General features: G+C 46.5%; 1 protein-coding gene across 25 annotated transcripts in view; it reads left to right on the top strand.

The window, feature by feature from the left end:
* KALRN (kalirin RhoGEF kinase) overlaps positions 1–27396 on the top strand; it is a 654958-nt gene that overhangs the window by 199873 nt on the left and 427689 nt on the right. For 24 of the 25 annotated variants that reach the window (XM_067034412.1, XM_067034411.1, XM_067034409.1 and 21 more), the window contains 2 exons: positions 21424–21616; positions 25019–25531. The exons of the other annotated variant lie outside the window; for it this stretch is intronic. In XM_067034412.1, coding sequence (XP_066890513.1) covers positions 21424–21616; positions 25019–25531 — 706 coding nt within the window. The remainder of the gene's footprint in view (positions 1–21423; positions 21617–25018; positions 25532–27396) is intronic. 25 annotated transcript variants of the gene reach the window in all.

Here is a 27396-nt window from a genome sequence, read left to right as displayed (position 1 = left end):
AATATCCCTAGAAATTGAGAGACATAGAAAATCTAGGCTGAGAGTAAACAATTACCCCAGCATAACTCACAGTATGGATAATCTATCCGCTGTGATAATTGGGAGTTGACCATATGCTTGGAATAGAAATTTCTAAGTATCTAGTAAAGAAATCCCAGGTGGTTTTATTGCATTGAATTCCTTCTCTTCTTCATCATTGTTATCCTGCTTTGTCATGGTCATCTTTCTGCTGCTCCCAAGGGTACCGATCGTTAGCCCCTTGATGTATCAGCCACTTAACTCTGTTCTTAGCAGTGCTGCTGAGATGCTGAGTGTTCCAGCAAGGAATGCAGGTGTCATACTGGTGGGGAAAGATGACAAGAAATTAAGGTGGGATATTCTGCAATGCCAATCAAACCAAGGTGCCAATATTCTCAGCTTATTATTTGATAACATTTGCTCTTGTTCTGCTGATTTCAGCAAGAGATATATTGGGCTTATAGCCAGCACTATCTTTGTGCAGCATCACCAGAAAATAGAACTAAGCAGAGAGAGCCAGGAAGACAGTTAAAAGATGAGTAGGTAAAAACTGCAAGGATTTCCTCCCATTATATTCAGCACGAGAGAATCCAAGCTATGGAAACTGTCATCACTGAATGCGTCAGTTGTAAGGGCCTGTTGACTTGTGTCATTTGGCATCCTGCCCTTTGCTCTGAGATCATCAATTAAAGGAGGATGCAGGGAGTAGTGATGGAAGGTTCAGAAAATAGAGCCAATGAGGACATTTGCCTAAAGTTTATCCCTTTCCAGATCCCTTTTTAATTTCTTTTGTTGCTTATATATAAAGGGTTTATAATTTCTGTTATAAATAGAAATTTACACACATTTCTTAGCAATATCTGTAAAGTGTTCCTGTTGTTAGGTGTACATAGTCCAAGCCCTGAAGAGCAAATAGTATTCTACTCTGCTGCTAAGGAACATAACATCACGATAGGAACAACCATTGTCGGTGATCACCTTCCTTGGAGCCATACAGACCCTCACAGCAAAGCGAAGAGAGGCATCTTCAGATGGACAGAAGGCACTGGGGTTCAGATCCCAACTCTACCACTTCTGAGTCAGGGAACATATGACCACTCCACCCGGGTTATCTGAGAAGAGTTTAACAAAGGCACACTTGACAATGATGAGGGTAGGCAACAGGGAAAGCAGCAAGGTTTGGATTTCCAAGTTATCCCCGAGCTGGCAATAACAGGGAGCGAAGACATTATGACTTCTAGGCCTGAAGGGTCAAGGTGAGGAGAGGTGCATAGAACCTGGAGAGGTAGCTGTATGAGAGGGCCGCTCGACAAGAGCTGTGACCTTCAGTAGAGAGTTGCCACCAACTCACGGTGATTCCACGATGTGGGGCAAGGGAAGTCAATACTCTTGCTTCACCCCTCCCATTCTCTGACCTCCTGTCATTGTTTGTCATTGATTGAATGCAACCAGAGCCAGGTGACAGGGGGCTCACGGAGGCAGTCCATGTGGGTCAGCCTGCCAGGGCATCGGGTAGAGGGGAGAAGATGGAGAATGGATTCAGAGGGGCAAAGGAAGATGTTTGACATAGGGTGAGACCTTGGGCATATGACTCAACTTTTCTGAGTCCAGTATTCTAATTTTCAATTTGGGAAAAGAACGACCATCTCACAAGGGTGTTGTGAGGAAACTGTGTAGCAATCTCTCATGCCTAGCACCCAGGCAGTTACTAGCGGCAGCAGATGTGGCCATTGGAGAGGGGTGATTGGCCCCACATGCCCCCGACCAAGCTGTGTCTCACCAGGGGTGGCTCACACCCCCTTTGCTTCCTTCCCACCTTGCCTAATCCCTGCAGCAGGTTGGGCCGCCCCCTTGGGGGAACAGGAAGGCAGGCAGGAGGGGTTTAAGCCCCCACCCCCTCTAAGCAGGCTCCAGCCTACCTTGCCCTCACCGTGGAATCCAGTGCAGTGATGAAAATGCAGAGTCACCTTTATCCAGGTGAGGCCCAGGAGGCCTGGGCTCCCGGTGGCAGCCACTTAAGGCGGGCTAGAGCCATTCCCTGTCCCTGTCTGCTTCCACCCTAGACCTGGGTTTCCCTTTCCTTCCCTCACTCGGGGCACTAATAACAAGGAGCTAGCCTTGCCCACTCCCACCCTTCTGCTCCCCGCCACCCAAGGTTCTGGTTCCATCTTCCCTCTGTTCACAAACTACCTCTGGACAGTTGTGTTGTTTTTTGTTCAATGTTTCATTCATTCCTTTTTTTTCTTTTTTTTCTTTTTTTTTTTTTTCCAGAAAAGTATATTTTTTTATTCAAGTAACTGCAAATGGGAAACCAGAGCGGGCGGCCCAGGCTGGGACAAATAATGGCTACCTCCTCCCTGACAGAACAGGGGGAGAAGGTGGCCCCTACACCCGACGGTCACCACTGCCCCCCCTCCTTACTCTGCTGCAGCATCCTAGGGGCAGGGCCCCACCTTCCCCGGGACTGAGGTAGTCGGTAACCCAGCCTGCTTTGCCCCCAGGCCCCTGCCCCTAAGAGCATCTTGGAGGAGGGGAATGTGGACAGAACAGGAGGCAATGAGGATGAACATTTTGCGCTGGTAGCAGCAGCAATGACGGATGTCTAAGATGCCTAGCACCCAGACATTCAGTACTTTATAGTCTGTCTCCTAAAGGAACCTAATAGTAATAATAACTATAAGTATAAATACATATATGGCAATATTTGCTACATATGAAGGAAGAGATGTAATATATGTGTCAGTTATAAAGCATAATAATAAATCAAGCACCTGAGAGCCCACCCCCAAAATCAGAAGCAGAACATCATCTCTGCTCTTGAAGCTACCTCTGGCTCTTCCCCACCCTAATCTCACCTACTTCTCCCAGAAATAACTATTATCCTCAGTTTTGTGTTTATCCTTGTCTGGCTTCTTTTGGTATAGTTTACCACACGTTTGTGTAAATGATATATTGTTTAGTTTTGCATGATTTTGAGCTTTATAAAAATGGTATTATACCACGTATAGTTTTCTGTGACTACTGTGCTATGCGACAACATGGATAAATCTTCAAACATAATTTTGAGTTGAAAAAAAGCACTTAATGCTTCCAACCTCTGGAACTGATCTATTAAGTAATACATAAATGCTAGCCATTACTATTATCTTCAAACCTACATTATTGCACTGCTGTGAGTGTTCTGTATACATTAACTTAGTTTTCACAGCATTTTGAGATGGGTATTATTTATTCCCATTTTGCATAGGAGGAAACTGAGTCTCAAAGAGGTTAGATAACTTGCTAATGGACACACAGCCAGTGTTATTTGGAGCACCAGAGGCTGCGCTTTTATCCACTGAATAGATGAGGAGGCCAGAGTGAAGGAGGCAGTGGTTGATGGAGTGCAGGGGACAGATTTGGAGAGAGAAGGAAGGTAGACCCTGAAGGATAGGACTGGATTGGAGCAGGACAGTAGAAGAGGGTAGTAAGGAGATGAGGGGCGGATGATGTAATTTTGGTGGGGCAGTGGCATCCTGTCCGTCAAACCTGCTTCCTCCAAGGTTCTCTTCGGATTTTAAGTGTGAAGCTTGCTGCAGGTGGGAAACGCAGGTGGCAATTGCCTGAAACCTGGGTTTCTGCTGGCCAAGACAGCAGTGGTAACTGTGGATGTGCAGGATAATGGTGGTGGGGGGGGATGCCTCAGACTTCCTCTCCCAGGTCTTTGTGTTCAGTTTTAGACACACAAATGCTACTCATTTATGCTTATCTGTGGATGATAGTCAACTATTTTTCAGTAATTAATTACACTAAGGGATGTAGTGGGGAGAGAAAAAGCACTTAAGACCATGGAAACTATTTAAAGAGATAAGTAAAAAGGCTGTCTGTAGTAGGGATGCTGAACATAAAGCCTGGAATGGTGGGGGTGGTCTCTTTTGTACTCTAGGGGGCTCATCCTGTTCTGTTTCCTCGGGTCTTAGATGTTTCTTTCACTCAGCCACCTGCCTAGTTCGATCTTACATTGCTCTGGCGTCAGAAGCACAGTTCTGGCATTACTCAGCAGTCAGCTGATAGGCATTTTGAAGTTAGTTCACTTCCTTGACCATGCCACTGCTGGACTTGGCAGGTCTGTGTCTATGCTGGTGCAGTTCTGAGGCAGAGGGCCAGCCAGAGGGACTCATGGAAACCCTGTGAAAAGCAACTGTGTGTATGTGTGTGTGTGTGTGTGTGTGTGTGTGTGTGTGTGTGTGTATGTATGTATAGAGTGGGGAGAGTCAGCTGTGATGTTTCACATGCAGAGACAGGCATTTGTGATTCCCTGGAGAACAATAACCTGGACAATCAGAGACGGAAACCATGTGGTCATGAAGTAACTATGAGAAGCAGCACTCATTATTCCAGAAATGCTTCCAGTAAATGCCTTTAGGTGATAAATCAAGGACCCAGCGCTGGACAAAAGGATTCCTGATGGAGAGGGTGTGTTGTTTTTTCTTCACATGCATCTTCAATGTGACCCTTAGAAGGGACTTTGGACATTGCCACTGACTTGGTGGGAGTGGAACTGTGGACTAATAGAGGAAGAAAGAATGGCCTTGAGGACAAATATTGATCCTGGAAATTATGCAGGGGGTTCCAGTCCAGGCAGAATGAACCCCTGAACCCTCCCCTGTAGGAGGAGAAATGTGCATGCAGCTGACAAATTGCCTCGCCTGTAAAATAGGCATAGAGATATCACCAGACACAATGGTAGTGAGGATTACTAGAGGACACAGGTAAGGTACCTAGCCTAGGACTCGGCACACAGCACGGGCTGGTGGCAAACAGTGGGTTCTTTCCCTTTCCTTGCTTGGCTGTGGGGACCTTGTTTTGTCACTTGTTCTTTATTGTCTCTAGCACAACTTTGTCAAAGTCAACGTTAGGGTGATGGTTAAGGTTAGGATAAGAGCTAGTAGAATAGTAGTAATAGTAATAAGATCAGTATCGCCTAGCAGGCTTGTAATAAATACTGAATGAATGAATATATATGCCTGATAGTGTGATAAAGTCTTGGCCTCTTTTTCAAAGTAGAAAAATATTTCTTTATTATAGAAAATAAATGCAGAAAATAGAAAGAATTTTTAAAAAACCACTTGTAACTCTAACCTCTAGAAATAGGAATAATTAATATATTGACATTTTTCCTTCCTATATTTTTCCTTTGGAGGTTTTTTTTTTTTTTGGTACGCGGGCCTCTACTGCTGTGGCCTCTCCCGCTACGGAGCACAAGCTCCGGACGCACAGGCCCAGCGGCCATGGCTCACGGGCCCAGCCACTCCACGGCATGTGGGATCCTCCCGGACCGGGGCACGAACCCATGTCCCCTGCATTGGCAGGCGGACTCTCAACCACTGCGCCACCAGGGAAGCCCCCTTTGGAGATTTTTTTAAAAGCAGAATTGAATCATATTGGTTATTTAATTTTGCTTCTTATTTTATTCCACTTAATATTATACCCTAAGAATATTTTCATAACATTAAAAACTTTTTATGCATAATAGTATATCTTGGGATACACCATATTCTAATTAACCCTATCATTAGACGTCTAAGTCATTTCCAAAACTTCAGTGCTGTAAATAAGTCTCAGTAAACTTCTTTGTTTGTGAACCTTTGTCTACATTTTAAATGGTTTCTTTGGGATAGATTTGTGGCAATCATGGATTTTTTTTAAGGCTAGTGATACACATCGCCACATTTCTTTCCAAAGTTCCCAATTTATACTTCCAGTATGTCTGGCCATAGAGTTCCAAGTCTTTATGTTTCTCCAAATTTAAGTTTATATGCTCCTTACTGCCCAGAACCCACTGTGCAAACATTGTCATTACCATCATCAAGAGCCCTAATTTAGGGCCATATGTTATGTGCCTAAACCTGACCCTGGATTTGAAAGAGTAGAGGAATTGGCCAGAGGGCCTGCCCTTTGGGGTCTTCCAGGGTAGGATTCCTTTCACTTGCTTAAACTAATAGGGATGTTAAAGGGGACCATACATTAAAGTTCAGATCTGATAAGAAATCTATAAAGACTTAATTGTTTTTTGCCCTTGGTGAATCTTTAGTTTTGCTTCTGGGTGTATTTCAGCTCCTTGGCTTGTTGTGTAATTAGTTCCTGGCTTGGCACAAAGTAATTGTTAATCTCCTCTGCTCTTATCTGAACTGAGGTCCTTATTTGCCTTCCACTGAGAAAGTTGGGTCTCCTCGGAGTTTGTCACTGGGCAGCAGTGTTGAGCTGAGCCTCTAAAGCTTAGGTGGGGTCATTTACTTTCTTGTTTAGGCTTCTGAAGTCTATGGCTCACAAACAACAGGCTGATTAGGAAGCTGATGTTTCTGGTTCCACGTAGATTAGGTAAAATTCAGCATTGCTGGTGATGTAAGTCCCAGTATATTCAGGTCTTTCAGGAATTCTTGCTGGAGAATCAGGATGATTTAAATTTAGTTGAGATTCATTTGGCTGGAATATTGGAAATGAGGGAACTCCCTGAATATGGATACTGGAGAGACAGCCTGGCACTGGGGAAGAGGATGTGTTTTTCACTTGGTGGATTCCAGATTTGGGGTTGTTTCTCCCTCCTCTATTAGGCAATTATTTTCAGCATGTTTTGTATTTCTCTTTACCTGTCATTGGTTAGGTTCTATCATGTGCCCCTCACTGGTGTTTGGGGTTGTGTCTGTTTTTTGGCATATATTGGATGCTGACACTTCATGTTGTGATACTTTAGTTTTGTTGAGACTGTCTTTATCATGTACCTATACTTCTGGCAATTTAGGTATGCTGCCACCAAGTGGTGGAGTACCTTAGCTCAGCTGCCTGGAAGATACAGATGGGTTTTGTCAGAGGCTCCAAATGGTAATATTCTGCTCTCTCCTCACTAGACCTTAGATTTTCTAGGCTTTACTTTCAAATTTTTATTGAAACATTTAAACTTAGGTAACCACTAAGTGACAATTATTTTTCCTCAACTACAAAATGGGTTTAATATAATCTTTCCTAGACAACTGTAGTAAATATTAAATAACGTTTAATACTTGAGTATGTAATAATTGTCTCACTGAGGAGAAGTATTCCTGTTTCTAAATTGAGCAAGTGTGACAGCCAGTCCTGTTTCTTCTGGAACCCAGACAGGAGCACTTGGTCAGAGCCACCGTGACTCAGCTAGGACAGATGTTTTTCTGAGTCATTTACTGACATCATCCAAGTGTGCATCCTGATGGTCCTACTCCCTCTTTCCCTTTCTCTCAGAACCTCCCTCCTCTTCCCCCGCCCTCTGCCTCATTCTAGGTCAAGCAAGGACCAGCCTTGGTTTTGAGAACTATTCAAAAACCCTAAAACCAATACATTTTTCTCCCTCTCGTCTCAGACTGTTCCGTGCAGTCCTGAGCTGGAATATCATCTGTTTGCATTGCTAGCAATTTGTGCGCCAGGTTTTGCGCAGAAACTCCTCTTGGCCTGGTACCCGAGGCAAGGTCTGAACCTCGTGCTGTGACACTCTCCACCCTGATTCCCTGTCCCGGAAGAGACTGTCCTCTCATCTCCAGACTGGAGGCTATTTTCCTTTGCAGGAAACTCAGGCTTCAGAACTTATTTGCTGAAGAGAAATTCCCTGTTTTGGACCTGGAGGAAGGCAAGAACCACTCCTCCCCCTGACCTAGCCCAGACTGGGATGGAGTGCTCCGTTAGGGAGCCTGCAAATTGGTCCAGATTTAACTCTGTGCATAGATGGGACAATTGTTTAGTTCTCACATACACATCAACTTAGAGATAATGGTCAAATAATCCTCTGGTTTTGTCAGGCTGAACTTGCAGACTAGTGAGGGGTCTTAGTTCTTGCCCTTGCGAAAGCTTGCAGTCTAATGGAGGTTCTAGGACCCACTGGAGAAAATGAACCAAACGTTTTCCAGGCATTTGTTCAATAAGCATAGCAGTTCAGTGGATGTCATCAGAGATAGTTTATTGGATGTATAATCTGAACTGAATTTTAAAAGAAGGAGACGGATTAGAATCCTGGAGCTTGAGGCAGGAAGGGATTGTAGAGGTCAGCCAGGCCAACCCCTTCACTTTAAAAGGGTGGAATGCTGTCCAGAGAGTGTGTTGGGATGCCCAGGGCCACCCAGCTGGCCAGTGCTGTTGCTGGGGCTGGTTGCTGTAACCCCACTCCTCCCCCTAACACGGACAGGACCCGTGGGCCAGCAGGTGGTCCCCAGAACAGCATGCAGTGGGGTCAGAACCTCCCTGGGGTCTTACGTGGAGGGATTGTCCACTCAACCACAAGCTCTCAGGGCCTCTGAGCTAGCTATGGGTGTGGGCAAAGGCCTGTTGGAGCCCTTCATGTTTAGTTTAAATTCCAAACATGTCCCCCTCCCTTGGGTTTCTCCGTTGGCTCTCCTCGACCTCCCTTGCTGCTCTCAGGTTTGCATCCGTGCCTGAGCCTTCACAGGGTTTTCCACCATGGAAATCACAGGGACCCTCACTGGCGTCAGAAGGCAGGAAGGCTGGCTCCTGAGTGAGATCTCCTACTCTGTGCGAAGCGGAGCTCCTGCGTTGGCAAAGCCCCGCGGGCCTGGCCCCGAGGGTGCCTGTGAGGGCAGCTGACGGTGTCTGCGTTGGTGGCTTATTAGGGCATGTGTCTGTGTGTGCAGGCAAAGAGCAGCGGGCTCTCAAGAACGTGACTGTTACTTAGGGAGGAGGAGGAGAGGTGGTGTGCGCAGGCAGTTTTGACCAAAGATTGTTTCCTGGAGGAAGTGTGCGGTTTATTGATGAGGATTCCACCTGCCCTGCTAGGAAACCGGAGCCCAGCTGGAGAAGGGGGAATCCCCGTGAGAGGGTGAGGAGAGGTGGGGATGCAGCGAGAGGAGGAGAAAGAGCGGTGGCAGCAAAAGGGATTGCAGTGAGCAGGGTGTCCCTGGTGCACGGCACACTGTGGCAGCCTCTCCTGGGTCAGCTCTCCTCTCTCTTCTCCGTCTCCCAGCTTTGGAAAAGCTCCCTGTGTTTTATAGCTGGGGTAACTGAGACACTGTGGTTAGACAGGTTACAGTCTTTGGAATGTGGATTCAATCTTTGGTCTACTACTCACAGAGGTATGAGCAGTGATTATAATGACATTTTTTTACAGTGAAAAAGATGATTGGTTTCTCACCTGGCCTGACTATGGGAAAGAAGGGGCAGGTGGTGAAGAGGCCAGAGGAGCATGGCCCTGGGATTGGTCTGGGGACGGCAGGGGAAAGGCTGTGTGGAGAGGTTGTGGTTTTTGGTTTCTGGTCATTCTTTCTTTCCCTCGCTGCTTTGGTTTCCATTTCATTTCTGTTTCATGTTCTGAATGCCCTAGAAGGAAGGGACGGACAGCTCTGTGAAGGAGGGTGGGAGATAGGACAGGAAGCTGAGGGTGGGAGATAGGACAGGAGGCTGAGGTTGGGAAATAGACATGTCAGTTTCCATCCCAGACGCCTGAACCCTCTGCCACCTGCCCTCTCTGGCCAGCCAACCCCAGACTTCTAGGAGCAATGGTTCTGGTCCTTCTCCCGAGTTCCCAAGCTCCTTTTCTACTAGCTGAGAGTAGCTCCTTGCAAGTGCCCTGCCCCAGGCCAGTCTGGCTTAGAAAGCAGGTCTCTTCCTTTGGTGAACAGGAGTTGTGTTTCAGAATCTGTGAGACTGTAAGATAATAACCTGGTGGATTAACACATGCCAGGGTTTACATGTAGCTGACCAGGCTGGCCCTGATGGGAACCTTCCTTTGGAAGGCTGCATCCTTTTACCTTGGTGCTGCGTCAGCCGGCCCATTTCTGGAACTCTCTTTGGGAGCTCCCTTCAGGCTGTGGCATGCTCCTTTGACTATCTGCAGGATGGCAAATCTTTGTTCCTTCAGAGCTTTTTTGGTTCTTGAATTTTAGAAAGTGTTTTGTTTAAAGATGGCATTGAGCATAAGTCAGTATTGGGTGCAGAAGTCCTGCTGTGTTTTTTAGGCCACGGACCTGTCACTTTACGGCCACACTTGGGATTCAGGAACAATCTTGGGGCCTGAGTCTTTACCACACTCTGTCCAGTGATACAAAAGAGAATCAGCCACATCCTTGCCCCTGGCACAATTGCAATCAGAGTTTTTTAATTTGTTTGTTTAAACAGCTTCACTTGGGTGGAATTAGGCAGCAGACTTTAAAGCAGTGGGAAATGTAAACCTTCCTAACTTGGACTCCATTGTGCGGTCTCCCTGGCACGCTGACTGGGCAAGAGTTGGGTTTGCTTCTGGTAAAGTCGAGGGTGGGGAACAGGCAAGGGGGAGATCCTAGACCTGGAAATGGGCAAGGAAATCTCCAGAACCTTTACTGTAGTGGCACCTAACCGTGGCTGTATGTTCATATCACCAGGGAAATTGTAAACAATGCTGAGCCTGAACGACCAATTAAGAGTCTTCCCACTTTACAGAGAAGGGATTGAGGCTTCAATCTAGGATAAAGGATCAGCTTTGACCTTTGCCCCCCAGCCCCGGGATCACAGGTCAGAGATGCAGAGGCAAAAGATGTGTTGTTAAATAAGTAGAAAAGACACAAATTGTTTGGAATAATCATGACCTGGAAAAGTAGAGAGAGAGTGTCTTCCAGTAAAACAAGACAAAACAAAAAACAAAAAATGAAACATACAAAAGCCTCTGGATGGATTAACATGGTTCCTGAAGAGGTTTTGATGGTAGCTGAATGGCCTCATGACCGAAAGCCAGCTGATGGTGGACAGTCGTATGTGAGCTTGCCAAGAGGTACAGGACAGGCACGGGAGCCCTCCCACCCCTCTGAACTCCCCGCTTCTCCCTTCCGCATCCAGCCAAGCAGGAGCCTCCACGTTGTGCAGGATGAGTTTGAGGACTGTCTGCGTGACTGAACTCTCTCTCACTCACTCACCACACAACATTCCCTCAAGTGGCTCATTTCTCTATAAGGCACTGCCTCCTCCAGCTTGTTTTTACTGCTTCTGATTATACCAGTAGAAAGCTTAAAGCAGGTGCTAATTTCTGGTTTAAGAAAGTGGGTGTGGTACAGTTTGGGGCAATCAGCAAAGAGCTGCTAAGACGCAGATGTAGAGAATGGACTTGAGGACACGGGGAGGGGGAAGGGTAAGCTGGGATGAAGTAAGAGAGTGGCATGAACATATATACACTACCAAATGTAGAATAGATAGCTGGGGGAAGCAGCCGCATGGCACAGGGAGATCAGCTCGGTGCTTTGTGACCACCTAGAGGGGTGGGATAGGGAGGGTGGGAGGGAGGGAGACGCAAGAGCGAAGAGATACGGGGATATATGTATACGTATAGCTGATTCACTTTGTTATAAAGCAGAAACTAACACACCATTGTCAAACAATTATACTCCAATAAAGATGTTTTAAAAAAAATAGCACGAAGGAGCAGAAAACAGGTTGACACAGATCAGTGTGATGGACAAAGTATCGAAACAAAATCTGGACCCTACAGCCATGGACTCTGCATGGCCTGAGAATGGCATGAGACCTCGGGCACAAATGGGTCAGGGCATCGTTTTCTCCTCAGAACTCCAAGGACATTTTTTGTTCCTCAAATTCTGAATGGAGAATTCAGCTCATAAAATGTTTTCAGGGAGACACGGGTACAGTGCAGTTCTAGGGACAGTGCGAAGTGGGCGACTTCTTGGGGCTGCTCTTCCTTCTGCCGTGTTCTGGTTTCTGTTTGCTTGTGGTAAACTGTCCGCGCACCGTGGTAGGACTTCTTTGTCATCCCTCCAGGTCATCCTGCATTGCTGGGCCTCTTTGCTCCCGGGGGGGGCCAGAGCTGTGTGTGGCAGGGCCCTGCTGCCCTTGTGCAGCAGGAAGTCCTCCCTCTGTCTCATCCTTGCTGTCCCTCGCCCACTCCTCGGCAACTAGCCCAACCCTCTACCCCAGTGTTCAGTTTGTCTCCTTCCCTGGACTACTTAGTGAATAGGTCTGATTGGAAAGCTACTTCTGCTCCATCACTGCCCAAGTGCTGGGCCTTGCCGGGCCCCCAACACTAGGATTCTGACACCCTGTACCCCGCAACTAGTACCAACTGAGCAGCCCCCAGCAGCACACACTAAGCAGAAACGCTTGTTGCCCCCTCCCCTGGTCTGCTGGCGGGGTGCTCATTGCTGATCGCGGCTCCCCCACCTGCCACCAGGATGGATCGATGGTACATTTATTTCAGCAGCTGTTTCAAATGAGACTCTGCCAGATAGTCATAGGTATGGGGTGAATCTCAGATGGCATCACAGGATTGGGGGTAAATGGGGTCAGGCCATCTCTGTCCTGCTGGAGTGAACAGGATGTTCCTCATTCCTGGGGAAGGAGCTTCAGCACTCAAAACAGTATACCCCGAGCCTCCAAACCAGATTATTTGATGTCTCAGTTCCAGAATTCTTGTGGCTTAATAGAAGACCTGAAATGGGCAGATTGACAACTGGATGTCTGACACAAATGGCCAAAACATCCACCCAACTGTGTGACTCTGAGCAAATTCCTGCCTCTGGAATTTGCTGCCCTCAGCTCTGAAATGAAAGATTAGCAGGAGTAAGCTTTCAGGTTTCTTCAGGCTCAAGCATTCTGTTTCTCTCTGAGGCAAGGTAGCATGACAGATACTGGAATCAGACTAGATTCAAATAAGATTTTACCTTTTTTCTGGTGACTTTAGCAAGTTATTCAACTTCTCTTGGCCTCAGTTTCCTTAACTGTAGGGTGGGATAATGAGAACAGCTACTGGTGAGTTTCATGTGAGGAATAAATAAGATAATGCATATAAAACGCTCAACAGGCATAGATTCTCATGTGCTCAATAAGATTAGCTTTATCATTAATATATGTTTATGTCCAATTTTAACTTAAAAAAATGGCCACTCCAAGTTTGGCTCTCATTTTATATTTCTCTCCAGCTTAAGGTTTTGAGCTCCTCAAGATTTAGAGCCAGGTCTGGCTGCTGGTCTCCTGCTCGCTTATGACTTCACTGTGCCACTTCCGTACTGTAATGGAGAATCAGCCCCCATACAGGCTCTTTTCCACCTTGGGACCTTTGCCTAGGCTATTCCCTGTGCCTGCGTTATTCTTTCTACAGCGTTCCCTTAACTAGGTCCTACTCATAGTTTTGGTCTTTGTTTATATGTCATCTCCTCATAGTGACCTGACCACCTGATAAGTTGTTAAGACTTATCACAATTTGCATTTATTCTTTTTATCTAGCTAATGTCTCGTGTCCATCTCTCTCGCTAGTGCCTAGCACTGGGCCAGCCACAAAGTAAGTGCTCAATAAATATTTGTTAGATGAATAAATTAATGAATTAATGGATAATATATTTATAGGACACCATATTATTTATGTCATATTATTATATGACACCATATTATTTATGAAGCCCCTTCATAACTAGGCTCCCATCATGAAGGCATATAAATCTCTGTGAGGGATACAGAAATTGATCAGCCAGAGCCTGGCTGTAGTTACCCCACACATGACAGCTGCCATGCAGAGTAAGCACAAGGTTATGGCAGTGCATGGGAAGAGCCCTTATCCCAGTGGGGATGGAGTGGGATGGGGCAGGGGTCTATCACTGAGAGACTCCTTGGAGGAAGAGGCATGTGAGTTGAGCTTTGTGAGAAGTTGCCTAGGCAAAGGTGGGGTTGAGGTGGGCAAGCCCACAGGCACAGAGGGATGAGAGGCCATAACACAACATCAGGATTAATAACGATGTTAATAGCGGCGTGGATAATATGCTGTTTGTTTTGGCAAGGGGAAGATCAGGGAAGACCCCAGGGAGAAGGTGGCATTTGAATCTGACCCCTTAGCCAGATGATAATGGGAAGTATCCAGTGTGGTTCACTGATGGGGCCTGGATGGAATCCAGAGAGATGATCTGAGCTTCACTGAGCCAGGAACCTGGGGAGGAGCTGAGGAGCGGGGAAGTGGTACTTGGGTCCCTGAGGCCATACCTGTAACCTAGGGTGAAGCCCTGGCCTGGGGCTGTCACCAACAGGTACTCTGCCCTGCTGTCCAGGTCCCAGAGCAACCTTTAGCTCGAGACACTGGTACCTTAATCCCTGCTCCCTGAGCTAAGGCCATTGAGTCTTCTAACGTGTGAAACAGGACTGGGAAATAACAGCGGCTAAGACAGAGGAGGCAGATCCACAGGACAGCAAGCAGATGGGTCATGTGAGTATATGACTGAAGGCACTGAAGGCTTCCTCCAAAGGCACTTGAAAGTGTTATAGACCACAGTAACAACTGTATCTAATAAAACCACTTTGGGGGACTGGCTTTAACGGTGGGCTGCTAAATTGTGATCTCTGCTAGCATGGGGGTGGGGCTGCTAGGAGTGCAGAGGGTCAGGGATGACATGCCTACTCATTGGTTCCTCATTGTCCACCATGGAAGCCCTCCAGACCTGGGACCATCCTCACAGAGTTCTCAGCCCAGTGGGTCAGGAGATGACTCTGGGACATCAGATGTGGGCAGGACCCACAGGGACCCAGAGAGGCACCCAGAACTTGCCCAGAAGTTTAAATGAGGCTGCCAGGTCAGGTGTATGATAAGAAGTAGAGAGGGAAGCTTGGGAAGGCAGATCTCCAGCAGGCATCTGGTAGAGCATAGCCAGCTGTGTTGGGGAGGGCAGCCACCAGGCCCTTCAGGGAAAGTCTGTCTAGGCTCACAGAAGAGGAGCTCAGTCTTTGCAAAAAGAACCAGAGAAATGCACTGTAAGGCCAGACCTCCCACAAGCCTGGGCTTGCAATAAATGACTCCCTTCAGGAAAGCATGAGGCTCTGGAGAGAGAAACCCACTAATATTTTTGACAGACTTCTGTATAGCAAAGCTGTTGGCCCACCTTGCAAGCATAGTTCTGACTGCACAGTTGTGTGCTACCTCCTGTTTATTAACGCCTGTCCTCATCTGATGTAGGCAAAGTGTGTATCATTAAACTCTCACAAACTACACCTGTGAGAGTCTAGGTGTTGTCCTTGGATCACCTAGGGAGACTCCTGGGCCTCATCCCAGACTGATTTTCATCAGAATATCTGAAAGGGGTTGCTGAAATCATCATTTTAAACAAGGGTCCTAGGTGATGATGAAGTCAGTAAAGTTTGAGAAGCCTCGGCATACAGTGGCACAAATGCTGTTTTGAGGTAGCACGGGCTTGCTGAGTGAAAACAGCCCCAGTGACATAATGAACAAAAGAGTAAATGGTATAGAACTGAGTACAAGAACTATCTGGTCAATCATCCAGTCACTCAGTATACATTATGTCCTGGGCCCGAAAGCCCCTGAGAGTCCATGAAACAGTTCACAGTTGGAAGGGACCGTAATTTATCACAAAGGGTGAGAAGCTGGCCAAGGGGGCCCAGGTCTCAAGCCCCAGTCGGGAAACTAGTGGGGCAGGGGGGACGGTGCAGTGGCTGCCTCTCTGTAAATCAGAGGGCGTGGGAGATGGAGAGGGTCACTCACCCTCCTTTCCCCTCCTTAGGTGGATTTGGAGGCCTGCTGCTCCAATCCTCACCTTTCTGTGCTCCCATCCTCACCATACACAGTGCAAATTCTGCCCCTGAAAATTTAATTTGGGCTAAGAAATATCACTGAAAAGGTAAATAACCCAAAGAGAAAAGGAAGGCTGCCTGTTAGTTATGTTCCAGTGTAAATTGGTTTGCTGCAACTGCTCCCCATGTGAGCACACTGAGTGAGAGGAAGGGAGGTCTGGGGGCATGGGGGTTTGGGGAAGAGGGGGGCTGGGGAGCCTCTGTGGGGCTGGGGGTAGTCAAAGAGCAGGGTGTGGACCCTGGTTGTTTCTGGATTCAGGGAGACAGGGCCAGGGGAGGGTGTGCACCAAATGCCACCTCTGATGATCTTGACACTTCCTCCCATCATCTCAGAGACCAGCCAGGAAGACTGCTTCCCTGCTCGACCCAGTTCCTGCCCCAGCACCCACTGACACTGCCCTGACCAACCGGACCAAGGCCTCTTAGCTGCTAAGCACAATAGTTCTCACCTGAGCTAATGACCTACCTCTCTGCATCATTTGACTCTGTAGTTCCTCCTTGAAATCCTCTCCTCCCTGATTTCTTTTCCACTCCTCTCCCGGTTTTATCTAACTTCTCTGCATTTTGTTCTTCAGGCTCATCTCCTTTCTTCTCCCATCTCTTAAAATTGATATGCCCGTCAGTTCTATTCTGGACTCAGAAGAAGGTTCTTTTCATCTTACTTGGCTTCACTGGGTGATCTCACCCACTTCTGTGCATATCTACTGCCACAGTTCATGGATTTATTCATTCAGCAAGTGTTACTGAACACCTACTATGTGCCAGGCACAGTATTACTCCCAAGTCAAAATTTACAACCCAGATTCCTCTTTTAATCTCCAGACTATATTTCAGATTGCTTTCAGAATTTCCTATATATATGAAATTTATGTATGTATGACTGTGGCTATGTTTCGTGAGACAGGGATTCAGGTACAGATGATTTATTAAGGGCATGATCTTTAGGAAAGACTCGTAAGGGAGTTGGAGGAGCAAAGTAGGAAGGGGCAGGACTGAGCAAGGATGTGGTCTCAGATGAAGTCTAGCTGGAGACTGACTGGGGGAGTGAAAAGGCTCTGGAGCACAAGTCACAGTTCAGAGTTACCCCACCTTGAGGGGAAAGGCACCCCTGTATAAGAGAAGCACTGGCCCCCCTGGGGCGGGGGTATAACTGCCCAGGCATCTTTTGGAAAAGTGCACCCATCAGCCAAAGGTAAGTCTCCTGACATTGTCTCAGGCATAAGCTGATTGCTGCAACACTTATGGAGCTGGGGGCTGGGCACAGTGGTCAATAAAGGGGCCCTGGGGAGGTCACCAACTATGTCTCCTCCAGCAGCTAAGACTCACGTAGTACAGATCTGTGCCTGGCACCATTGTAAGTGCTTTATGTGTATTAACAAGCTTAACCTCTAAAGTAACCCTGTAATGTAGTTACTATTATTCACATTTTACAGAACAGAGGTTAAAAGTAACTTGCCTAAGGTTTCTTGATAGGTAAATGATGGAGCCAGGATTCAGACCGAGGAGGGTTGGCTCTAGATTCCATACCCTTAACTACCACTCCTCCTTCCTCAGTGTATTGAGTCTTAGCCTGGCCCAGGCACTGTGGGCCCTGGGTAGTGCAATCAGTACAAACAGCCCTGCCCTCATCAAGGTTACTTTCCAGTGAGGGAAAATGGACAATAAATGACTAAGTAAAAATACATGACCCAAATGGTACTAAGTGCTAAGGAGACCAATAAATCAGGGAAGGGAGGTAGGGAGTGCTAGGTGACAGCTGCAGCTATAAATCGGGTGGCCCAAGGACGACTTCACTTAAGAGGCATTTTAGTCCAAAGGAGGCCGTTTTCCTGCTTCTGTTCTCCTCTCAGTCTGCTTGACCCTGGTTTACTCTCCCTCTGCACAGCTGCAGGCTACTCTTCCCAAATCACTTGCTCAAGTTTCATCCCTGAATGACACCCTTCAGTGGTTTCTGATTGCCCTTAGGGTAAATGCACCGCTTCTGCCATGGTACAAGAAGCGTCCTGACTTGAGGCCTGCTTCCGCTCCTGCCTCTTCTCTGGAAGCCCTGCTTCTACCGTTGCAGTGCCCGGGCAGGGCAGGAGTACAAATGGAAACCCACATACCCTATGTCTAAATATTGAAAATTTATACAGCAAGCTCACAAACTGTTAGATAAAATGTGTTCTACCCTACTACCTTGACAAACATGTCTTCACAGCGACCTAGGAGGCCAGCTTCAGCTTCAGATTTGTCGGACTCCTGAGTTCCGTGCTAGACCTCGGCAGTGCGGGGAGCTCTGCCTTCAGCTTGTGCTCTGCCTACCTTCTCACAGCCCAGCTCTGTCTCCCACCGCGGGCGTCCTCATGCGCGCACATGGACACTCGGCTCGTGGACACCCAGCTCGCACATCCATGTTTTAGCCACATCCTTACAAATAGCAGCTCTTTGCTGCCCCTCAGGCCGAGGTGCTCATACTGGTGGTGTTCCTTATCCTTGAGGAATTGGACTTGGGAGAGAGGCACACATGGGCCAAGGAAGTAGGTAAAGACCTTTGAGCTGAGAATTTTAGGGTTTCAGGTACAAGGAACTTGGTCTAGAAAAGAATGGGGGCAGCATGGTCTCCTTCTGTCAAGTGTCCTCGTTCCCTGGGGGGAGGGTGTGCAAGAGGAGGGTCGGAGCCCAGAGTAGGGCTCTCTGAAGCATTCAGACAACAGTTCCTCATCACTCTCTGCCTCTTGCCCCTGTGCCTAAAGCAAAGTGAATTACTTGAACTTTCTGAATATGCCATGCTCTTCTGCTTCTATGATTTTGTGATTGTACGGACTGCAGAGTGGAGGTCATCCACTTGGATTCTTTGCCCTAATTTCCCCCATCTCCTGTGAGCTCCCTAATCTCGTCCCCTCATCGTGACCCTTCACCCCACACCTAGTCACAAAAACACCACACGTAGTGGCAGCAAGGTGGGTCACATTATATAGTGACCTGAGCTTGGGCTTTTGGAGTCAGTGGTCCTGGTTTTGACTCTGTGCTAGGTACTCACCAGTCATGTGACCTTAGGCAAATTCTGTGCCTCAGTGTCATCATCTCTTACATGGTGATAACCATGCCACGTTTATCCATCATGAGGATAAAATGAAATAACGTTATGTCAAGTGCCCAACCACCATCCCTGGCACAATAAGTATGTGATAAAAAGTTCTTTTCCCTCCTCCAGCTATGTTCCTTGTTTCAAACCAAACACAGAAAGCACCTTGGCAGATTAGCTCTTTTCACAGAAAGATGCCAATTAGATTATCTCTCAGCATTCAGCCCCTGGGCCTCTTTCCCCATCTCCTGAGCTAGTGAGAACTTCCTAGAGAGTATTAGTACCTTATTTCTCTTTTAGTTGTCAGAATTCATTCGTTAATAGAGTGTAAGCTATTCCTGATGACCACATTTAGATACTGGGATAGTCAAGCTCCAGCTCTTGGTAGCAACAGTGACTCTTTGCTGTTAGGGACAGGGTTTTGTCATGTCAGCACAATTACAGTAACAGCGATGGAGCCTGAGGAGCACGTAAACAAGGAAGTTGGTCATCTCCAAGGGAATGGAAGACCCACAGTTACCGCGCAGTGCCTAGCATAAGTGGGTATGCAACAAATGTGAGTCAGGCTAAACGAAACTAAGCTCAATGAGAAAAGCCATTAAGTTGCCATAGAAAAATAGATAAAAGAAATGATCAGGTAAGTCACAGAAGAAATTCTTATAGGCCAATAAACTATAGCCAGTAATCAAAGAAATGCAAATTTAAATGTAATGCCATATTTTTCTTGGAAAATTGGCAAAGATTTAAAAAATTCAGTGACCAGTGCTGATGAGGATACAGTAAAGGGGCGGCAGGGGGTACTCTCAGCATTGCTGGTAGATATATAAGCTGATGTGCCCTTCTGTAAAGCAATAATGAGGACGATTAAAAAAGCTGTGGTGTAGGTATTAGATGGACTATGTGTCATTAAATGTAACTGTTTCAAAGAAATGTTAGACGTGAGAAAAAATTCTGTGTTACAATGAAAGGTAGAACACTATATGCTATACAAATTACATGTACAAAAAGGATTGGAAGGAAATAGGCCTGAGTATTATAAATCCCTACCATTAGTATCTCTTATACAGATTTTTGAATATTCTAACTTTTCTATAATCACTTGGTATTTTCTCATAATGGGAAAGAAATTCTGTAATTTAAGAAAAAGGCACATGGCTTTCAGACAATAAGGTAGAGAGAATTATTTATGGAAGACGCTGGCCCCTTACTGACTCAATACGTGTCAGAGAAGAAGAGGTAACTCCTTTCCTTTGGGATATAGGATTTGTGGAGAAACAAAAGGCTCAGCTTTCCCCCTTGCTGAGTCTAATCCTTTGTGTCAACAAGAAGAAATGGAAAGAGTGTCTCTCCTCACCTGGGGAGTTTCCTGTATAATGGGGAGGCCCAATAAGCTGCCTTATGCTTGAGACATTCACACAATCACAGGAGCTGTGGTCTCTTTAAAAGTCTGTGACATTTTCATCACTGGCTGAGATTTGAGAATGAAGCCTGAAAAAGGGTTTTGTTTCCTTTTGTAGCCTAAATCCTCCCATTGTGGCCTTACCTCTAGTAGCTATAAGTGATTGGTAGGTGGTGGTACACGACTGTGAGGCGTGCAACATGCACAGGGCTTTAAGCTAGTACAGTCTGGGTAATAGGAAATTAAGCCAAACAACCTAAGGAAATGCTACACCAGTATTTATATAAACATGTGAATTAACCAAAGTCTATTTTGAGTTAGAAAATAAATACACAGGTTAAATAAATGAAGGATAGAAGGAAAGCCCTCTAACTACCAAAACATAGACTTTCTTCCAAATTGAGGTGTTATAACTGTTTTGATCTTTTTTTTTTTTTTTCTTTCAGTTCTTAGGAATTATAAAGTCCAAGTATTTAAATAAATTTTGCTACTTAATAAGTTATGTAGCAACCTCTTGATTCACTTAGCCCGATTAGTTTCTGGTTTTCAAGTTGGTCACTGTCACTTCATCTGGCCTTGATTTCAAGAGTAGTTTCCCCTGTCTTAACTTCCTGAAATGTGCCTTTTTATACCCTGATTCTTATAATGGAAGTACATGAGACAACAGGACCACATCCACAGTTCTAATCCGTCCCACCCTTGGCCATCTGAGAGTAATCAGCATGGCTCGGCAACCTGAGTTTTTTAAAGTTGACATACAATTTGAACTACAAGTAATACATCTTAAATACAATGATGTTATCCATACCTTGTGTACCATCTCTAATCAATTGGTAGACTCGGCCTAGACCCCTTTACTGAAAAAGATTCTTTGGCCCAGGTTGGGTTCAGTGGTAAAGCATAGCAGTGGCTGCCATTGACGTGGGCCCGGGGAAGGACAGCGTTCATGCCAAGGACTTTCCATCGCAGATCTAAGGGCAGCAGCATCCCTGACTCTAGAGAGCTTGTATTCAAATGGAGAAAATATGATTCAACCAAGGAGCAAGAGAGAAAGACAAGAATTAAAAGAAAATCAAACATAATAGTGAATACTGAAACTGTAAACGTCCCAACAAGTGCAGTTGACTACAGGGAAGGCTGAGTTACTGGCTAAGTGCTGGGAGAAGGCAGATGCCCTTGGTCAGATGGGGTTAATCTCAAAAGGTTTTCTGAGGCAGTACATTTTGAGTTGGATTGCAAGGCAGCCAGGAGACCTGGCGTGAAGTTGGAAAGTTGGTCCAGATAAAGAGGAATGCAGGTTTCCAGATGCTTTTTGACTGTGTACTCCAAAGTCTCAGCGGCCCAGAGTGACCGTGCCTGAACTCTGACCTCCCCACAGTGAGGACGTGTGCAAACGTGGCTTCACCGTCATCATCGACATGCGGGGCTCCAAGTGGGACCTTATTAAGCCCCTCCTCAAGACGCTGCAGGAAGCCTTTCCAGCCGAGATCCATGTGGCCCTCATCATCAAACCCGACAATTTCTGGCAGAAACAGAAGACCAACTTTGGCAGCTCCAAATTCATCTTCGAGGTGAGGCCGACCTCTCTCTTAGCTCCTGTTTTCCTTCCCCTCTGCCACCCACCCATTTCTCACCTGCACTTCTCCACCTTCCTACCGTCCCCAACATGTCAGGGGCTGGTAATTCAGGATTCCTTGGCCACTGTGGCCTTGCCAGTGAGAGTCTCAGAAGGAATAAGAGGCTCATGAGATTGTCCCAAGGGCACAGAGTCATTAGGCAGTCCTGTTACTACTGGTGAGTGTAAATCAGAGCAATTGTTTCTGGGGGGCAACTTTGTAATTTGGGTCAAATGCCTTAAAAAGAGTTTATATCCACTGATCTCTCAATTCTCCTTCTAGGAAAATATTTTTAATATAAAAATTAAAACAGAAAGGTGAAGAACTTATAACTATAAACAAAAAATGTCTACAAGGATATTCATCACAGTGTTTTTTGCAATAATATACACATATGTATACACAAATATTTACATATATACATATCTATACATGCACATATGTATAGTTCGTATCCTAAATATCCATTAATTTGGGCAACATTAATATACAAATACTATGAAGCCATTAAAAATCATATTTAGAACAATAGTGTCATTGAAAAATGCACATGATATATTGTTTTTAAAAAGACAAGTTATAGGGCTTCCCTGGTGGAGCAGTGGTTAAGAATCCACCTGCCAGTGCAGGGGACACGGGTTTGAGCCCTGGTCTGGGAAGATCCCACATGCCATGGTGCAGCTAAGCCCGTGTGCCACAAATACTGAACCCACGTGCCACAACTACTGAAGCCCGCACGCCTAGGGCCCGTGTTCCACAACAAGAGAAGCCACCGCAGTGAGAAGGCTGCGCACCTCAATGCAGAGCAGCCCCCGCTTGCCGCAACTAGAGAAAAGCCCACGCGCAGCAATGAAGACCCAACGCAGCCAAAAATAAATAAATAAAATAAATAAATTTTTTTTTAATTTAGGAAAGAAAAAGACTTTATAAAACAGTATGGGCAATATAATCTGAAATTGGTTTTTAAGAGTATAGTATGTGGAGAGGAAGACTGAGAGATACATGAAAATGGTTAACAGTGCTTTATTTGAGGTGGCTGGATTATGTTTTTCTAATTTCTTTTGACAATTTTGTATTACTTTTATACTCAGAGAAAACATGTTTTTTAACTAGATTTTTCTAGAGGCCATATGTATCCCCTGAGAAATTTTAATGGCAACACATTAAATCGATGATTTAGGAACCTCTGCTCCAGCCAAATCCAAGCTGTTCTCCTTTCTCGGAACTCTGGCCCCCATCTGCAAGAGGACGAACCCTGTGTACGTGTGTGTTGGAAAGGCAGAGCTGCTCTTAATCTAGCAGCAACTTCGCATTCCAGATGTTCGTCCCCAGGGGCCGGGAGCACCTTTGTGTGGGGTGGTGGCCCCAACAGGCTGTGATTTGAGCACAGCAACCTGACCACCTGAGAGGCAGTTCTCTGTGTAAATAACACGAGAAATTTGACTTGGTGTAAGAACAGTTAACTCTCATGCTCCCCCAGAACCCCTTCCCAATGCTAGGAGTCCTGTAGGGAAATAAATGCTTTGTGTATTTTTGGTTTGTTTATACAGAAGCGGTGACAACAGGCCTATAAATTTATTAGCTGAAGCGACTGGAAACAATCTTTCCAAGTCTTGAAACTTTTGCTTCAGCGTAGCTGCCCAGCATTTCCCGTCTCCCTGCACCTCCTTCACCCCAAATTGAGCAAGCTTGTCTTTGCCTCCTAAACAAGAAGAGCAGGAGACAGAGGTGGGGGCTTCCAACTCGGAAGAATATTTATGAAGTAGTGTTTTATAAAGAGCAGATGCAGTACTTAGTGCAGACCGAGATGGGAGGTGCTACAGAGATGTGAGTCCAGGCTTGTTCAATGGCAGATACTTAATGAATAATTAGTGAATAATCACGGGAGACTTCCTGGAAGTGGTAAACTTTGAGCCAAATTCAAAGGGGAAAGGGCTCTAACACAGGGTGTTTCAGGGTTTAATGCACAGAGTCTCCTGGGGATCTTGTTAAATGCAGATTGTGACCCAGAAGGTCTAGGTGGGGCCTGAGATCCTGCATTTCTAACAAGCTCCCAGGTGGTGCCAATGTTGCTGGTTTGAGGGCTGCATTTTGAGTTGCAGGGATCTAGATCAGCAGAGGTTTGTGTCACCGGTTGCACATAAGGAGCTTTAAAAATTACCCATGCCCAAGCTCCAGTCCAGGCTAACTAAATCAGAGTTTCTAGGGGTGGGGCTTGAGCATCAGTGTGTTTTTAAACTCCCCAAGGGACTCTGATGAGTTTGAGAGCCCCTGTTTCAGACACAGGCAGCTCCTTCCTGTGCCTTTGGAAAGAGATAGAAGGAAAAGGGAGAAGAGGAGGCGATGCTCAGAGAGCAGCAAGACAGAGGGAGATGAACTGCTTTTAAGGGTTCCAGTAAGGATGCAGCCTTCAGATCATCCTGATGAGCGCTCACAGGGACTGAGCACGTGCTCCATGCTGGTACCCTCGGTACTTTACACACTGCCAGGTTTAATTCCAGCACAGCCCTAGGAGAAAAGCATTATTATCTCCATTATACAGAGGACGAAACAAGGGCTCTGCGAACTTAGTTTGCCCAGTTCATACAATTAGTAAGTGTAGGGCTGGACCCTGAATCCAGGTATTTCTGTAGTAGCCTCTCCTTCTCCAGGAGAGAGAATCAAGAAATCCTGTAGGAAAGAAACAATCTTTCTTGGCATGTTGGGATGGTTGCCTGTGCTGTCACTTGCTGCTCTGTGTCCTGGAGACAGACATTCTCCACTCTGCTCTCCAAGAGTCTGTGGGCCTCAGAGAAAGCCGAGGGCCCAGGCCCCTTGTCCCCCGAGCCCTGTTTGTTCACTACATCAGAGAAGGGCATCTGCTTGTGGGAAGAGGCAGGAAGATCGCCTCTGAGACCCTTGCAGCCCAAGACTGACCCACACTACTTAATCCAACCATGAGGATATCCTAGGTTTTAAAGCTATTGAGAACTAGACCCCCTAAAATTAGATTCAGTCTGTTCTTCCGCTTCTGATTCTAGCATCCTAAGCTGTGTTGTGGCAGACTTGGGGATGGGAAGGAGGAAGGTGAGGGCACTAGGGACATAAAGGCAGTCTTCCCTTCAATGGCAAATGGTGAGCAGGCGGAGAGGCTCTTTGAACCCGGAAGCCGGTCTTTTGAAACTGCTGATCTTAGCTGACCAGGGGGCTGCATGCTCTCCCATTTGCCCTTTCCCAGGCAGGCTGTGGTCATTATTATATGGACTTATCTTGGCCTTTCCCCTTGACTTTCTCTCTTCTGCCTATGGCTGCCCTGGGGTCTTCCCCTGACTTGCCCCAGCATCACTGAGTCTCCCTCTCTGTGTCTGCCCATCCCAGACGAGCATGGTGTCCGTGGAGGGCCTCACGAAGCTGGTGGACCCCTCCCAGCTGACAGAGGAGTTTGACGGCTCCCTGGACTATAACCATGAGGAGTGGATCGAGCTGCGGCTCTCCCTGGAGGAGTTCTTCAACAGTGCCGTGCATCTGCTCTCGCGCCTCGAGGACCTGCAGGAGATGCTGGCCCGGAAGGAGTTCCCCGTGGACGTGGAGGGCTCACGGCGGCTCATCGATGAGCACACACAGCTCAAGAAGAAGGTGCTCAAGGCCCCTGTGGAGGAGCTGGACCGGGAGGGGCAGCGGCTGCTGCAGTGCATCCGCTGCAGCGACGGCTTCTCAGGGCGCAACTGCATCCCGGGCAGCGCCGACTTCCAGAGCCTGGTGCCCAAGATCACCAGCCTCCTGGACAAGCTGCACTCCACCCGGCAGCACCTGCACCAGATGTGGCACGTGCGCAAGCTCAAACTGGACCAGTGCTTCCAGCTGCGGCTCTTCGAGCAAGATGCTGAAAAGGTAGGAGGGTGCCAGCCAAACCTGAGCAGGGCTGGGGTGGGAGGCATACATAGCTTTCTAGGGAGAATGATGGAGACTGCTAGTCCAACTTTTTAAAGCTCCTCTTGTGGAATGTTTATTATGGGCCAGCTGTTGTTCTGTGCACCTTGTGTAAATTAACTTATTTTAATCTGTCAAGAGTCCTATGAAGTAGGTGTATTATCATCATCCCATTTTACAGATGAAGAAACTGAGAGGCTAAATAACTTGGCCAAACTAGGAGGGGCAGCATGGCTGCAGAGTCCACACTTTTGCACTATTGGACGCTGCCCCTCTCAGGGAGTGCCGTGCGTAGTTCAAGCCGGCTGAGCAACAGAAGTAACAATACTGTTACCAGCCACAACAACATGACTTATTATTAGCAGTTATTGCCCTGCATTGTATTTGACTATTGACAAAGCACTTTCGCATACAGAGTCTCATTTAGTCTACGCAGCCCTTTGGTCCTTTGAGGTGGCTGGTGGTGGGTGTTCTTTGATCTCAGGGCCACAATGACAGACTTGACACAGGAATCCAGCTGTCTTCCATTTGAAGTCCAGGGCTGTCTTCCTGCCATACCACTTCTTTCTGGAGGTTTTCCCTCAGCTGCTGCACACTTTGTCAAGCAAGATATTTTTCCAGCAGTGAATTTTCAAAGCTTTCCCCTTATCAGGGAGATATGAGAAAGTGAAAAAGGAAAATACCATACAGTGCCTCTTTGCTGAGAATGCAAAAGTATCTTCTCTAGATGCTCTGCAAGCTAAAGAGGAGAGTTTACTGTTACATGCACTTTAAGAAGAGTGAAAGGGGCTCTCCTACCAGTTTTCTGAGAATAACATATTTAAATGCACAATACCACTCGTAGGAATACCATGACTCTCAGTAGCCTGTGAGTTTTTCAGACAGCGTCTGATATAATGGTTTTGTGTCTTTTAAGAGCCCATATTGAAAATGTCTCTAGGTAGTTTAAGTGACAAAATCGGGATATAAAATGATATAATTATGATCCCAGTTTATGTAAGTGTGCTAACATAAGTATAGCTGGAAGAAAATTCACCACAATATTAATAGTTTTGATTTTAGGGGCAAAGCTTATGCTTGATTTTAATCTCTGTATAAATTTTCTGTGCTTTCCAATCTTTTATCATTTATAATCACATGAAAATCAATAGGTATAATTTTAAAAGAGTGCATGGCCCCTTTCTACAACAGAACTTTTGAACATCATTTAAGCCAGAGTTTGGAAGAGACATGTATGTAAAGGAGAGTTTTTGCACAACTTTAGGAGTTGCAAGGTTTCCTCTGGCCACCCTGAGGGCTCTTTGCCCAGTGGCCGGGCAGCCTGGGTCTGACCCTGGCCTGGCCTGGATTTGGGGCTGTGGGCACTTGGACTACAGAATCCCCATCTCATATCCAAGTTAGGAGAGACACCAGGTCAGGAGCCAGATGCTCTGCAAACACAGAGGCAGGTACTTTGGCTCCTGTGACCAATGTTGGAAGGGATTGGAACGTTTCTTTTTCACTTGAGGTCTCTTCTGCTCTGCAGCAGGAGATCTGCTTTGCATCCTGGCCTGAGTGCCTGTTTCAGTGAGCCGGGACAGAAGAGGAGGTAGGGGACTTAGGTCTGCCTAGATGTGTCTGAGTTTGAGGCGCTTCACTGCATTCTTCAAGTTCAGGAAATGGGAAGCCAACATAGGGCACTGACAGTGCCCATCTCCAAAACAAAACAAAACAAAACAAAACAAAACAACATAACATACCTTAGCCCCAGAAGCCCCCAGGTAGGGAAGGCTGACCTAGAGTCAGCCAAGTGCCAGCCAGCCAAGCAGTAGTTGTTGCTACACATA

Source organism: Kogia breviceps, chromosome 5 (genome assembly GCF_026419965.1).
Source record: "Kogia breviceps isolate mKogBre1 chromosome 5, mKogBre1 haplotype 1, whole genome shotgun sequence".
Classification (NCBI taxonomy): Eukaryota; Metazoa; Chordata; class Mammalia; order Artiodactyla; family Physeteridae; genus Kogia; species Kogia breviceps.
The sequence above is the reverse complement of the archived record's forward strand: the minus strand, read 5'-3'. Positions and strand labels throughout refer to the sequence as shown.